This window comes from Lonchura striata, chromosome 27 (genome assembly GCF_050655825.1).
Source record: "Lonchura striata isolate lonStrDom1 chromosome 27, ASM5065582v1, whole genome shotgun sequence".
NCBI classification, from domain to species: Eukaryota; Metazoa; Chordata; class Aves; order Passeriformes; family Estrildidae; genus Lonchura; species Lonchura striata.
In genome coordinates this window covers 1,758,264-1,773,560 of record NC_140729.1, presented here as the reverse complement: position 1 = coordinate 1,773,560, position 15,297 = coordinate 1,758,264, and the positions used below count along the sequence as shown (strand labels likewise).

Here is a 15,297-nt window from a genome sequence, read left to right as displayed (position 1 = left end):
CCCCTAAACTCAAAGTCCCCAGACCCAAAGTCCCTAAACCCAAAGTCTCCAAATCCCAAGTCCGCATGTCAAAGTTCCTAAACCCAAAATCCCCAAACCCAAAGTCCCTAAACCAAATATCCCCAAATCCAAAGTCCCCAAATCCAAAGTCCTCCAAACCTAAAATCCCCAGACTCAAAGTCCCCAAACTCAAAGTCCCCAAACCCACAGTCCCCAGACCGAAAGTCCCCAAATCCAAAGTCCCTAAACCCAAAATCCCCAAACCTAAAATTCCCAAAGTCCCCAAATCCAGTCTCCAAACCCAAAGTCCCCATGCCAAAGTTCCCAAAGCTCAAAGTCCCCAGACTCAAAGTCCCCAAATTCAAAGTCCCCAAACCCACAATCCCCAGACCCCGGGGTGACCAGAGGGACCCCAGGGTGACCAGAGGGACCCCAGGGTGGCACAGCCGGACGCCTGGATGACCAAAGGGACCCAGAGTGCACAGTGGGACCCTGGGGTGGCCAACAGGACCCCGGGGTGACCAGTGGGATACCGAGGTGGCACAGCAGGACCTCGGGGTGACCAGCAGGACCTCGGGGTGACCAGAGGGACCCCGGGGTGACCAGAGGGACCTCAGGGTGACCAGAGGGACCCTGGGGTGGCACAGTGGAACCCCGGGGTGACAGCAGGACCTCAGGGTGACCAGAGGGACCTCAGGGTGGCACAGCGGGACCCCGGGGTGGCACAGTGTGACCTCAGGGTGGCACAGCGGGACCCTGGGTGACCAGAGGGACCCTGGGGTGTCACAGCAGGACCCCGGGGTGACCAGCAGGACCTCGGGGTGACCAGAGGGACCCCGGGGTGACCAGAGGGACCTCAGGGTGGCACAGCGGGACCCCGGGGTGGCACAGTGTGACCTCAGGGTGGCACAGCGGGACCCTGGGTGACCAGAGGGACCCTGGGGTGTCACAGCAGGACCCCGGGGTGACCAGCAGGACCTCGGGGTGACCAGAGGGACCCCGGGGTGACCAGAGGGACCTCAGGGTGACCAGAGGGACCCCGCGGTGGCACAGCGGGACCCCGGGGTGGCACAGTGGAACCCCGGGGTGACCAGCAGGACCTCAGGGTGACCAGAGGGACCCCAGGGTGGCACGGCGGGACCCCGGGGTGACCAGAGGGACCCCAGGGTGGCACGGCGGGACCCCGGGGTGACCAGAGGGACCCCAGGGTGGCACGGCGGGACCCCGGGGTGACCAGAGGGACCCCAGGGTGGCACAGCGGGACCCCGGGGTGGCACGGCGCGGCCCAGCCCGGTGCCCGTGCCAGGTTTCGCGCTGGCGAGGCGGGATTGCGGCAGCAGCCCCGAGCACAGGCTTTTCCTGTCTTTCAAGTTCAGGGTTCGGAGAGAAAGGAGGAGGTGCGGGGGGGGGGGAAGGAAAAAATAAAATAAAATTAAAAAGGCGTTAAGAAATCCAATTTGTAAAGCGGAGACGGCAAAAAAAGGGGTTCGGGGGAGGAGGCGTGAAGGGGTTGGGGCTTTGGGGACAGTGGGGACAGTGGGGCACCGTCCCTGCCACGCTCTGGGGGTGGCTGCCAGGCAGGATTTCTGCTGGCACAGCACGAAATCCTCGCGGGAGGATGGCAAAAAGCCTTCATCCCCACACGTGCTGGGTAAGGAACCCCTCCAAAGTCCCTCCAAATCCCCCAGCGCCCCAAATCCCCCCAGATCCCCCCCAAATCCCCCCAAATCGGCCGCCTGAGCCTCGCCCCGGGTGCTGCCCCCCAGGAGGGCACATTTCACCCCAAAACGCAGCAGCAAAGCCGATTTCAAGACTCGCACACCCCCACCCCCATCCCAAAATTGCGAGCAGGGACGGGTCCGAGGAGGAACCATGATTAATGCTCAGCTGCTCCTCATCCCCAATTAATCCTTTCAGGCCGCTTAATTACCCCCATGGCCGGGGCCGAGACAGCCAAGTTCCAAAAAAAGAAGGTTTGCTCTGCCAGGATGAATTTTGGGGGTTTTTGGGGTTTTTTGGGGGGCGTTTTCTCCTTTTTTGCCTCCGAGTTGTGGGGTTGCGGTGGGCGACGGGACCCTAAAATGAAACCGAGATTTTCGGCACCAAAACTCGGCTTAAAGGGATTTTTGAAGGGTTTGCTCTGCCAGGATGAATTTTGGGGTTTTTTGGGGCGTTTTCTCCTCTTCTGCCGCCGAGTTTTGGGGTTGGGGTGGGCGACTGGGCCTGAAATTGAAACTGAGATTTTTCCACCAAAATTTGGTTTAAAGGGGTTTTTGAAGGGTTTGCTCTGCCAGGATGAATTTGGGGGGGTTTGGGGGCATTTTCTCCTCTTCTACTGCCAAGTTTTGGGGTTGGGATGGGCGATGGGACCCGAAAATGAAACTGAGATTTTCGGCACCAAAACTCGGCTTAAAGGGATTTTTGAAGGGTTTTCTCTGCCAGGATGAGTTTTGGGGGGTTTTTTTTGGGACATCTCTGGGACCAGGACGTGCCAGTCCCAACACCGCGGTGTCCCCAAGGCCACCAGACCCCCGACCCACGTCCCCCCCAGCTCTGTCCTCATCCCCACGCCAAAGTTTCTCCGGGATTTGGCATGGAACGGGCAGGAAATGAGGATTCAGCCAGGGCTGGGCTGGCTTTCCTTGGCAGCACCGGGATTCGGGAATCGCCCTCCGGGGCAGCGGCGCCGGGCGATGCCGGTGCGAATCCCGGGGGGCTGCTCGGGGTTGCGGGGGGATGGATTTGATCTCCGGGGGTTCCGGGGATGGATCGGCCGGAGCCGCACGGAGCCAAGCCCGGCCGCGAGTTTCGGAGGAAGTGCGTGGGTGCCCGTGGGGCTTCGAAACGGGAAAGGGGCAGCTCCTTCCCGGGCTCTCCCCGCTCGGCTCCGGGAGCGGATCCAAGCGCCGCAACCCCGTCCGCCCTGCCACGACGCCGCCGTGGCTGGGGACAGTGGGGGACAGGCCACCAACGCCCGTGGCGTGGCGAGGGTGACCGGCCGGACCCACGGCCCAGCCCCGGGAACCGGCTCGGTCCCGCCGCCGTCCCCGAGGGGCATCGCCCAACATCCCGTGCTATCCCTCGGTGCCATCCCAGCGCTCCCAGTCCCGGCTCCCAGTTCGCCTGATTCCCCCAAACCTCCAGCTCAGCCAGGAGCTCCGGTTCCTCCCGGCCCCTATCCCCCCGAGCCCACACCCGCCCCAGTCCGCCCAGTATCCCCCAGTTCCTCCCGGCCCCTATCCCCCCGAGCCCACACCCGCCCCAGTCCGCCCAGTATCCCCCAGCGCCGCTCCCAGTCCCAGCTCCGGTGTCGCCGGTGTCGCCGGTGTCCCCGGTTCGCTCACCGCGGGGGCGGACGGCGGGATCCCGACCAGGCAGAAGGCGATCCCATTCATCGGGGCGCGGCGGGCTCGGTTCGGCCCGGCCCGGCTCCGCACGGCTCGGTTCGGCACGGCCCCGCACGCCGCTGCCCGGTGCGGCCCCGCACGGCGCGCTCCCGGTGGGTTCGGCCCGGTGCGGTCCGGCTCGGCTCCGCACGGCTCGGCTCGGGCTGGGCCGGCGGCGGCCCCGGCCCCGGTCGCGGCTCCGCCTCCTCCGGGCGCCCGCGGCGGCGGGCGGGGCGCGGGGCGGCTCGGTACGGCCCGCCCGGCGGGAGGGACCGGCACGGCACCGGCACCGGGACGGCGGGGGGGAACGGGAACCGGCACCGGGACAGCGGGGGGGGGGAACGGGAACCGGCACCGGGACAGCGGGACCGGCACCGGGACAGCGGGACCGGCACCGGGACAGCGGGGGGGGAACGGGAACCGGCACCGGGACAGCTGAATCGGCACCGGGACAGCGGGGTGGGAACGGGAACCGGCACCGGGACAGCTGAACCGGCACCGGGACAGCGGGGTGGGAACGGGAACCGGCACCGGGACAGCGGGACCGGCACCGGGACAGCGGAACCGGCACCGGGACAGCGGGGGGGGAACGGGAACCGGCACCGGGACAGCGGAACCGGCACCGGGACAGCGGAACCGGCACCGGGATGGCCGGGGGACAACGGGAACTGGCACCGGGACAGTGGAACCGGCACCGGCACCGGGATGGCGGGTGGGAACGGGAACCGGCACCGGGACAGCGGAACCGCACTGGGACAACGGAACCGGCACCGGGATGGCGGGGTGGGAACCGGAACCGGCACCGGGACGGCGGAACCGCACTGGGACAACGGAACCGGCACCGGGACAGCTGAACAGGCACCGGAACCGGGATGGCGGGGTGGGAACGGGAACCGGCACCGGGACAGCGGGAACCGGTACCGAGCAGGGACCGGGATGGGCAAGGGACTCCCAGGAACGGGGAGGGACATCCAGGGGACCAGGACAGGGCACACGGGGACCGGGACAGGAGTGGGACACCCGGGATGGGCAGGGGACACCCGGGATGGGCAGGGGACAACCGGGATGGGGATGGGGACAACCGGGATGGGGATGGGGACAACCGGAATGGGGATGGGGACAACCGGGATGGGCAGGGGACACCCGGGATGGGGATGGGGACACCCGGGATGGGCAGGGGACACCCGGGATGGGCAGGGGACAACCGGGATGGGGATGGGGACACCCGGGATGGGCAGGGGACACCCGGGATGGGGATGGGGACAACTGGGATGGGCAGGGGACATTCAGGATGGGCAGGGGACAACCGGGATGGGGACAACCGGGATGGGCAGGGGACACCCAGAAACAGGACCAGGCAAGGGACGCAGACACTGGGACAAGGACAGGAGTGGGACACCCAGGATGGACAGGGGACACCCAGGGATGGGCAGGGGACAATCCCAGAGACCAGGACCAGGCAAGGGACCAGGCCAGACAGGGACTTGGGACATCCAGGATGGGGATGGGGACAGGGCTGTGTCACCCAGCGATGGGCAGGGGACAATCCCAGAGATGGGCAGGGGACACCCGGGATGGGCAGGGGACACCCGGGATGGGCAGGGGACACTCGGGATGGGGATGGGGACAGGGATGTGTCACCAAGGGGACAGCCAGGACAGAGGGACAGGGACCATGATCTGAGCAGGACAGGCACAGGGACACCGGGAGAAGCAGGACAGGGAAAGCCGGGCACGGAAGGACACACGGACAGGAAAGGCCAGGACAGAGGGACAGGAGGGACAGGAGGGACAGAGGGACAGGAGGGACAGGAGGGACTGGCACAGGCAGATGCAGGGACGGAAACAGCCGGGTCAGGACCGACAGACGGACGAAGGCTGACATGGAGCCGCGGGGAAAGGAAACAGCGAGGACGGGAAACAGCTGGACAGACAGACAGACAGACAGAGCCTGGCCTGGCAGCCAAAGGGGTGGGGACAGAGGGATGGGACAGAGGGATGGGACAGAGGGATGGGACAGAGGGATGGGACAGAGGGATGGGAACAGTGGGATGGGACAGAGGGATGGGGACAGAGGGATGGGACAGAGGGATGGGGACAGTGGGATGGGGACAGAGGGATGGGGACAGTGGGATGGGGACAGAGAGATGGGGACAGAGGGATGGGGACAGCCAGCAGGGCCTGGCCCGGCTCAGGCTGCTTGGGCACATCAAAGCACCCCAAAACCAGCGGGGAGAAGCTGCCGAGGAAACGAGTCCCACCGCCGGATTTCGGGGTGCAAACGACACCCTGCGGTGGCAGGAGGTGACATCGATGTCGCGACACGAGCCCTGTGCCACCAGCTGGCACAGCCAGGAGCCAGCGCCGGCCCTGGGGTGGCGTGGGGGGCGATTTCGGGAGAGAAACTGAGGCACGTGTGACAGGAAAGAGGGAGGGGGTGAAGAAAGCCGGGAGGAGCGACGGCCACCACAACCCTTGGGGACACAGGGACACGGCAGGGAGGGGACAGAGCCACCACAGCGACAGGGCAGGAGCCAGCAGGGCCCAGGCTGGTGGCACACGTGCCCAGGGCAGGGCACAGCGAGATCATCGCCCCACAGAGCACCGAGATGCCTCCCCCGCTGCTGGCGGGTGGCACTGTCCCCTCTCTGTCCCCTCTCTGTCCCCTCTCTGTCCCCTCTCTGTCCCCAAAAGGGACAGAGCCGCACGCGCGGGGTTGGAATAAACCCTCAGAGCACCCCAAAATTCCAGGGGGACGCGGCACCCCCAGCGTGTCCCGTGTCCCCGTGTCGCGGTGTCGCCGCCAGCCCCGCGCCACTCCCGTGTCCCTCCCGAGCAGGCGCGGCCCTGCCGGCATGCCAGGCGTGCCCCCGGGAGTGCCAGCCCGTGCCAATCCACAATCCCGGGAATGCCAGCCCGTGCCACCCTGCAATCCCAGGAATGCCAGCTTGTGCCAATCCACAATCCCGGGAATGCCAGCCCGTGCCAATCCACAATCCCGGGGATGCCAGCCCGTGCCACCCTGCAATCCCAGGAATGCCAGCCCGTGCCACTCTGCATTCCCGGGAATGCCAGCTCGTGCCAATTCCAGGAATGCCAGCCCGTGCCAATCCGCAATCCCGGGAGTGCCAGCCCGTGCCAATCCACAATCCCGGGAATGCCAGCCCGTGCCAATCCACAATCCCGGGGATGCCAGCCCGTGCCACCCTGCAATCCCAGGAATGCCAGCCCGTGCCACTCTGCATTCCCGGGAATGCCAGCTCGTGCCAATTTCAGGAATGCCAGTCCGTGCCAATCCACATTCCCGGGAATGCCAGTCCGTGCCAATCCACAATCCCGGGAATGTCAGCCCATGCCATGCAGTATTCCCGGGAATGCCAGCCCGTGTCACCCTGCAATTCCAGGAATGCCAGCCTGTGTCACCCCGCATTCCGGGAATGCCAGCCCGTGCCAATCCACATTCCCGGGAGTGCCAGCCCGTGCCACCCACATTCCTGGGGATGCCAGCCCGTGTCACCCTGCAATTCCAGGAATGCCAGCCCGTGTCACCCCGCATTCCCGGGAATGCCAGCCCGTGTCACCCTGCAATCCCAGGAATGCCAGCCTGTGTCACCCCATATTCCCGGGAACGCCAGCCCATGCCAACCCGCATTCCCGGGAATGCCAGCCCGTGTCACCCTGCAATCCCAGGAATGCCAGCCCGTGCCAATCCACAAACCCGGGAATGCCAGCCCATGCCAACCCGCATTCCCGGGAATGCCAGCCCATGCCAACCCGCATTCCCGGGAATGCCAGCCTGTGTCACCCCACATTCCCGGGAACGCCAGCCCGTGCCAATCCACATTCCCAGGAATGCCAGCCCGTGCCAACCCGCATTCCCGGGAGTGCCAACCCACAACCCCGCGAGGGTGGACAGCGGCGGTGCCACCCCGGTGCCACCCACCGCGTGCAGGGGTGGCACGGGAGGGTTTTCCCTGTGGAAATGTGGGTGCCAGCGCTGAGGGGACACAGCGGCGACACTGCCACCACTGCTGGCCCGACAAACAGCGGGATGGGAGCGACGGGATTTGCTCCCCAGAGCTGGGCACCCCCACCCCAAAACTGCGGGACACACGGGGTGGGGGGGGGGAAATGTCACCAGATACGGGGGACACGTCCCTGCCTGCTGTCCCATCCGTGGGACACCTCCCTGGGACGTGCCAGGCGGGATGTGCCCACGGCTGCCCTCTGCCACGCGGCTCTGGCCACCCCGGCTGGCTCCGCTGGCCGCTCTCCAGAGGGACTTTCCCAGGAAATGTCCCCTCCCGCTGTTTGTGGCACCGAGGGACAACCTGACCCACGTCCGTCCCCTCCCCGGAGGAGGGGCAGTGCCACTCGTCCAGCTGTGCCACCCGCTCCCGGCCCCTCCTGGCAGTGCCACTCCTCGGGGCCCCAAATTTGTGTCCCCCACGAGGGGACACACGGCCACGTCCGGCCTGTGACACCCCCGGCAGGACGCTGCTGTGGCTCCCGGCACCCTGAGTCCCCTCTTGGTGTCCCCAGTGCCACCCAGGAGGTGACACAATCTGCCCTGGCCGTGCGGCCACTCACCCTGCGGGGACAGGGACTGACCTCGCTCCCCATCCTTGACACCCCAAATCCGCCTTTCCCCCATCCCAGGGATCCCAAATTTGCCTTGCTCGCCACTCCAGGGCCCCCAGATCTCCTGTGACACCCCCGGCAGGACGCTGCTGTGGCTCCCGGCACCCTGAGTCCCCTCTCGGTGTCCCCAGTGCCACCCAGGAGGTGACAAAAGCTGCGCTGGCCTCGTGGCCACTCGCCCTGCGGGAACGGGACTGACCTCGCTCCCCATCCTTGACACCCCAAATCCGCCTTTTCCCTCATCCCAGGGATCCCAAATTTGCCTCGCTCCCCACTCCAGGGACTCCAGATCAGCCCCATTTTTGTGACACCCCCGGCAGGACGCTGAGTCCCCAGTGCCACCCAGGAGGTGACACAAGCTGCCCTGGCCTGCGGCCACTCACCCTGCGGGGACAGGGACTGACCTCGCTCCCCATCCTTGACACCCCAAATCCGCCTTTTCCCCCATCCCAGGGATCCCAAATTTGCCTCGCTCGCCACTCCAGGGCCCCCAGATCTCCTGTGACACCCCCGGCAGGACGCTGCTGTCCCCAGTGCCACCTAGGAGGTGACACAAGCTGCCCTGGCCGTGCGGCCACTCACCCTGTGGGGACAGGGACTGACCTCGCTCCCCATCCTTGACACCCCAAATCCGCCTTTCCCCCATCCCAGGGATCCCAAATTTGCCTCGCTCCCCACTCCAGGGACTCCAGATCAGCCCCATTTTTGTGACACCCCCAGCAGGATGTTGCTGTCCCCAGTGCCACCCAGGAGGTGACACAAACTGCCCTGGCCGTGTGGCCACTCACCCTGCGGGGACAGGGACTGACCTCGCTCCCCATCCTTGACACCCCAAATCCGCCTTTTCCCGCATCCCAGGGATCCCAAATTTGCCTCGCTCGCCACTCCAGGGCCCCCAGATCTCCTGTGACACCCCCGGCAGGACGCTGCTGTGGCTCCCGGCACCCTGAGTCCCCTCTCGGTGTCCCCAGTGCCACCCAGGAGGTGACAAAAGCTGCGCTGGCCTCGTGGCCACTCGCCCTGCGGGAACGGGACTGACCTCGCTCCCCATCCTTGACACCCCAAATCCGCCTTTTCCCCCATTCCAGGGATCCCAAATTTGCCTCGCTCCCCACTCCAGGGCCCCCAGATCTCCTGTGACACCCCCGGCAGGACGCTGCTGTCCCCAGTGCCACCCAGGAGGTGACACAAGCTGCCCTGGCCGTGCGGCCACTCACCCTGCGGGGACAGGGACTGACCTCGCACGAGGTCAGCGACAAGGACACGGCGAGGGCTGAGCCCCGTCCTGGGGTGCAGAGGCTCCAAGAGACCCCCCAAATCTCATCCCCACCCCCGGGCACTCTCCCCAAGGCTGGGGTGCCACCATGCCCCCCCCCCAGATGTCTCTCCCCACCCCAAAGAATTCCCACCCTTTGTCTGCCGAGCCCCACCCGTGTCCCCACGCACCTGCCAGGGCTCCCCACGCCCCATTCCGTGACCATCCACCCGAAAAATCACCGCCTGCCACCCTCCCGCTGCCCGCGGCAGCCGCCCCCGCTCGCTGCCCACCCCGCCGCCCTCGGTGGGGCCGATCCGCCGCTCCCGGAGCCCCCCACCCCAAATCCCGGCGGCCGCCGGAGCGGTTTTGGGGGGCAGCAGGAGCCCCCCGCCCGCCGCTCCCCACGGGAGCCGCTGCCTCGCCGCAGACAAAGGCAGCGAGAGGCGAATCCAGCCTGGGTGGGAAAAAAACGGGTTTTAACCTAATCCCGGGAATTCAAACCAAGAAAAGCAAAAGCGGGGAGCGGGGAGGAGGTTGGGGATGGGGTGGGGGGTACGCGGAATCGGGGCGGGGCGCGGAGGGTGACCCGGGGGTGGCGTGGGTGCCCCGCTGGGGTGGGGTCTCGCCGGGTGTCCCCCCCCTCTCCTTTCCCAGCGCCCTCCCGGCTCCACCGGGCGCTTCCAGCTGGCAGCTCCCGTTCCCCGGCGGCGGCGGCAGCAAGCACGAAGCCATTTTGAGCGAGCGGGCGGCGAGACGGGAGGGTTACGGCCCCAAGCCCTCCTTCCCTGCCCGCCGGGATCCCGCCGGGATCAACAGCAGCGGGGCAGCGGCCGGGAATCCCGGGGGGGACCGCCGAGGACTTACGATCCTGCCGGGATTTGGGGCGCCCCGGGCGCTGCGCAGCATCCCCCGGCTGCCGTGGGCTGTGGGTGCCGCTGCTCCCGGGAGGAGGAGAGGGAGAGCGGCCGGGCAGCGCTGGCCGAGCCTCCCGGCCGTGCCCGGTGCCGGCGGGCACATGCCAACCTGCTGCCGCTGACGGCCTAAAATTACCACGGCCCCTTTTTCCAGAGGCGTCGCCGCCAATCAGGGCGGCAGGGGAAGGCTCGGGAGCTCCTCTGCATTGCAGCTGGATGTGGGAAGAGAGGGGGGATTTTTTAAACAGCGCGGGGGGAAACGCAGCCGGGGGGATGCTGCACCCCGGGGGGATGCTGCACCCCGGGGGGATGCTGCACCCCGGGGGGATGCTGCACCCTGAGGGGATGCTGCACCCTGAGGGGATGCTGCACCCCGGGGGGATGCTGCACCCTGAGGGGATGCTGCACGCCGGGGAGATGCTGCACCCCGAGGGGATGCTGCACCCCGGGGGGATGCTGCACCCTGAGGGGATGCTGCACCCCGGGGGGATGCTGCACCCCGGGGGGATGCTGCACCCCGGGGGGATGCTGCACCCCGGAGGGATGCTGCACCCTGAGGGGATGCTGCACCCCGGGAGATGCTGCACCCCGGAGGGATGCTGCACGCCGGAGGGATGCTGCACCCTGAGGGGATGCTGCACGCCGGGGGGATGCTGCACCCTGAGGGGATGCTGCACGCCGGGGGGATGCTGCACCCCGGGGGGATGCTGCACCCCCGGGGGGATGCTGCACCCTGAGGGGATGCTGCACCCCGGGGGGATGCTGCACCCTGAGGGGATGCTGCACCCCGGGGGGATGCTGCACCCTGAGGGGATGCTGCACCCTGAGGGGATGCTGCACCCCGGGGGGATGCTGCACCCCGGGGGGATGCTGCACCCTGAGGGGATGCTGCACCCCGGGGGGATGCTGCACCCCGGGGGGATGCTGCACCCTGAGGGGATGCTGCACCCTGAGGGGATGCTGCACCCCGAAGGGATGCTGCACCCTGGGGGGATGCTGCACCCTAAGGGGATGCTGCACCCCGGAGGGATGCTGCATCCCCAGGAGGATGCTGCACCCCGGGGTGATGCTGCACCCCGGGATGTCCCCGCGGGCCACGAGGGGCGCGGGGCTGGCGGTGGATGGTGCCCACCCAGCTGGGTGACACGGCCACGCTGTGACACCCCCGGTGCTCCCCCCGTGCCGCGGCTCGGGGGAAAGGGCGGGTGGGTGGGTGGGTGGATTTGGCAGCACGCGGCCCCCAACGTGCGGCCAGGGCTCGCTGCGTGCCGTGCCCGCAGCGGTGGCTCGGCGAGGGTCCCCAAAGTCACCCCAGCCCCCTCCAGCCCTTCGGGGGGTCGGGGGGTGCGGGGCACCCACGAGGGATCAAATCCTGCGCTGCGATCTGGGCTGAGCCCGAGCGATGCGGGGGAAGGAGGGGGAAACACGCGGCAGAGCCCCGGGGGCTGCGGGGAGGCAGCTGGAGCCCCAAAATTGCGTGGGGAATGGTCGGGAGGGGTTGATCCCCACTCCAGGGGCTGCGGGGAGGCAGCTGGAGCCCCAAAATTGCGTGGGGAATGGTCGGGAGGGGTTGATCCCCACTCCAGGGGCTGCGGGGAGGCAGCTGGAGCCCCAAAATTGCGTGGGGAATGGTCGGGAGGGGTTGATCCCCGCTCCAGGGGCTGCGGGGAGGCAGCTGGAGCCCCAAAATTGCGTGGGGAATGGTCGGGAGGGGTTGATCCCCACTCCAGGGGCTGCGGGGAGGCAGCTGGAGCCCAAAATTGCGTGGGGAATGGTCGGGAGGGGTTGATCCCCACTCCAGGGGCTGCGGGGAGGCAGCTGGAGCCCAAAATTGCGTGGGGAATGGTCGGGAGGGGTTGATCCCCACTCCAGGGGCTGCGGGGAGGCAGCTGGAGCCCCAAAATTGCGTGGGGAATGGTCGGGAGGGGTTGATCCCCACTCCAGGGGCTCTCCTGTCCACGCAGAGCCACGGCACGGGGGGTCCGAGAGACCCCGAGCCGCGGGTGGGCGGCGAGGAGGGGCAGCAGAGCCCGGCCGGAGCGGGACGGGGGCTGGAGGCGTTGGCCGGTGAATAACGGGATGGGGAACCGGAGCAACAAAAAAAAAAAAAAATTAAAAACCCGAGGTTTTCTCACACCCCGCGGCGGCTCCAGCCCGTTCCCCGAGCAGAAACAAGAAGCCCCCTCCCCAAATCGCGGGCGGGACCCAGCCCGGGCTGTGGCAGGGACAGGGTCCCGCGGCACACCCGGGCTGGGCGAGGCACGCCGGCGGCGCTGGGCGGGTTCCGGGGGTGCTGCCGAGGGTCCCCGGTGGGCGAAGCTGCGGAGGGGCTCCGGTGGTACCGGGGCAGCGGGTGAGGGGCGCGGGGGGAGGCCGAGGGCCGGGGGAAGGTGGGTGGGGCAGCCAGCAGCAGGTGGGAAGCGCGGCGGGGGCAGGTGGGGTCCCCGGGGGTGGCGGAGCCCCGGAACGGCGCCGCGCCCGTGGGTGACGGACCCGTCCGGTTATCGGCCGGCCGCGGTCCCGCTGCTCCCTGTCCGGGTCCCGCTCCTTATCCCGGTCCTACCTGCTCCATGGGGACGCTCAGGGGCCGGGCCGGCCGCGGGCCATGGGCCGGGCCCGCTGCCCACGGCCGGTGTCCCGGTGCCGGTGGCGGAGCCGGCCCCGCTGCCGCCGCCGCCGCCGCCCACGCCCGGCGCCGCCCGGCGCATCCCGGGAGCGGCGTCATGTGAGCGGCGGCGGCGGCGGGAGGGGCCCCGCCCGCCGGACCCCGCCCGCCCCGCCCGACCCCGCCGCCGCCATCCCCTCCCTCCGCTCCGCCCGGCCCCACCGGGACCACGCCGGTCCCATCCCGCTGCTGACCTCCTCCTCCTCCATCTATCCATGGATTCCATCATCCATCCATCCATCCATGGATTCCATCCATGGATTCCATCCATCCATCCATCCATCCATCCATCCATCATCCATCATCCTCCTCCATCCATCCATGGATTCCATCATCCATCCATCATCCATCATCCATCCATCCATCCATTCATCATCCATCATCCATCCATCCATCATCCATCCTCCATCCATCCATCCATCCATCCATCCATCCATCCATCCATCCATCCATCCATTCATCATCCATCATCCATCCATCCATCATCCATCCTCCATCCATCCATCCATCCATCCATCCATCCATCCATCCATCCATCATCCATCCTCCATCCATCCATCCATCCATCCATCCAACCATCCATCATCCATCCATCCATCCATCCATCCATCCATCATCCATCCATCCATCCATCATCCATCCATCCATCATCCATCATCCATCCATCCATCCATCCATGGATTCCATCCATCCATCCATCCATCCATCCATCCATCCATCATCCATCATCCATCCATCCATCCATCCATCCATCATCCATCCATCCATCCATCCATCCATCCATCCATCCATGGATTCCATCCATCATCCATCCATCATCCATCATCCATCATGCTTGATTCCAGGCCATGCCTCAGTTTCCTTTGGATTGATCCTCTGCTCTGCCTCAGTTTCCCTTGGATTAATCCCATGCTGTGCCTCAGTTTCCCTGCTTGGTTCCAGGCCGTGCCTCAGTGTTCCTTGGATTGATCCCCTGCCATGCCTCAGTTTCCCTTGGACTGATCCCAGGCTCAGGGATGGAATTTTGGGATGGGATTGAGGGACGGGATTTAGGGTCAGGATTTTGGGACGGGATTTTGGGATGGGATTTAGGGTCGGGATTTAGGGTCGGGATTTAGGGTTGGGATTTTGGGACGGGGGCACCGCCCGGCCCCCCAGGGGGATTCTGCCCCTCCCCGACCCCGCGGTGGCCGGGGCTGCACTGGGGGGTCCCGGGGGGCCCGAGGTGGGACCCCACTCGCGGGATCGGGATCGGGATCGGGATCGGGATCGGGATCGGGATCGGGATTGGGATCGGGATCGGGATTGGGATCAAAGTCAGGGTTGGGATCGGAGTCAGGGTTGGGATTGGGATCAGGGTTGGGATCAGGATCAGAATTGGAGTTGGGATCAGGATCGGGATTGGGATCAGGATCGGGGTCAGGATCAGGATGGGGGTCGGGATCGGGATCAGGATTGAAGTTGGGATCGGGATCGGGATTGGGGTCAGGATCAGGATTGGGATGGGGATGGGGATCGGGTTTGGGATCGGGATTGGGTTCGGGATCGGGATCGGGATCTAGATCGGGATCAGGATCAGGTTCTGGATCGGGGTTGAGATTGGGATCAAGTTTGGGATCAGGATCGGGATTGGGATCAGGATCGGGATCGGTTTCAGGTTCAGGATCCCAAATCTGCCCCATCCTTGGGGACCCCCAAATCCACGTCTGGGACCCCAAATCCATCTCTGGGGACCCCAAATCAGCCCCAGGGACCCCAAAGCCTTCTTTTCCCCACTCCAGGGATCCCAAATCTGCCCTATTCCCTATCCCCAAATCTGCCCCATCCTCGGGACCCCAAATCCACCTCAGGGACCCCAAATCCACCTCTGGGACCCCAAATCCACCTCTGGGACCCCAAATCAGCCTTGGAGACCCCAAATCCACCTTTCCACCATCCCAGGGATCCCAAATCTGCCCCATTCCCCATTCCCAAATCTGCCCCATCCTTGGGACCCCCAAATCCACCTCTGGGACCCCAAATCCACATCTGGGACCCCAAATCCACCTCAGGGACCCCCCAAATCCACCTCTGGGGACCCCAAATCAGCCCCAGGGACCCCAAATCCGCCTTTTCCCCATCCCAGGGATCCCAAATTTCCCTTGCTCCCCACCCCAGGGACCCCAGGTCTGCCCCATTCCCCTGATGGATTTTTGGGGCGCTCACAGCTGCACCCCAAATAATTTGGGGGGCGCCGGATGATCCCTGATGGATTTTGGGGCACCCTGAGGGGGCACCCAGAACTCCCCATAAATTTTGGGGGGGCCACTGAGAACTCCCCGATGGAATTTTGGGTTCTCCCTCAATTTTTGGGATTTTTGGGTTCTCCCTGAATTTTTGGGGGGCACTGAGAACTCCCCGAGGGATTTTTGGGTTCTCCCTCAAATTTTGGGGG

At 66.2% G+C, this 15,297-nt stretch overlaps 1 protein-coding gene across 4 annotated transcripts in view; it reads right to left on the bottom strand.

The window, feature by feature from the left end:
• Positions 1-12,881, bottom strand: part of ARHGAP23 (Rho GTPase activating protein 23) — a 51,499-nt gene extending 38,618 nt beyond the window's left edge. Inside the window, exon 1 of one of the 4 annotated variants that reach the window (XM_085561796.1) lies at positions 12,762-12,881. In XM_085561796.1, coding sequence (XP_085417922.1) covers positions 12,762-12,770 — 9 coding nt within the window. In that variant the 5' untranslated portion in view covers positions 12,771-12,881. Of the gene's footprint in view, positions 1-3,344; positions 3,560-10,148; positions 10,301-12,761 lie in introns of those variants that run through there. The other 3 variants (XM_077788325.2, XM_085561797.1, XM_085561795.1) reach the window with 3 other exon arrangements.
• Between the last annotated feature and the right edge of the window lie 2,416 nt (positions 12,882-15,297).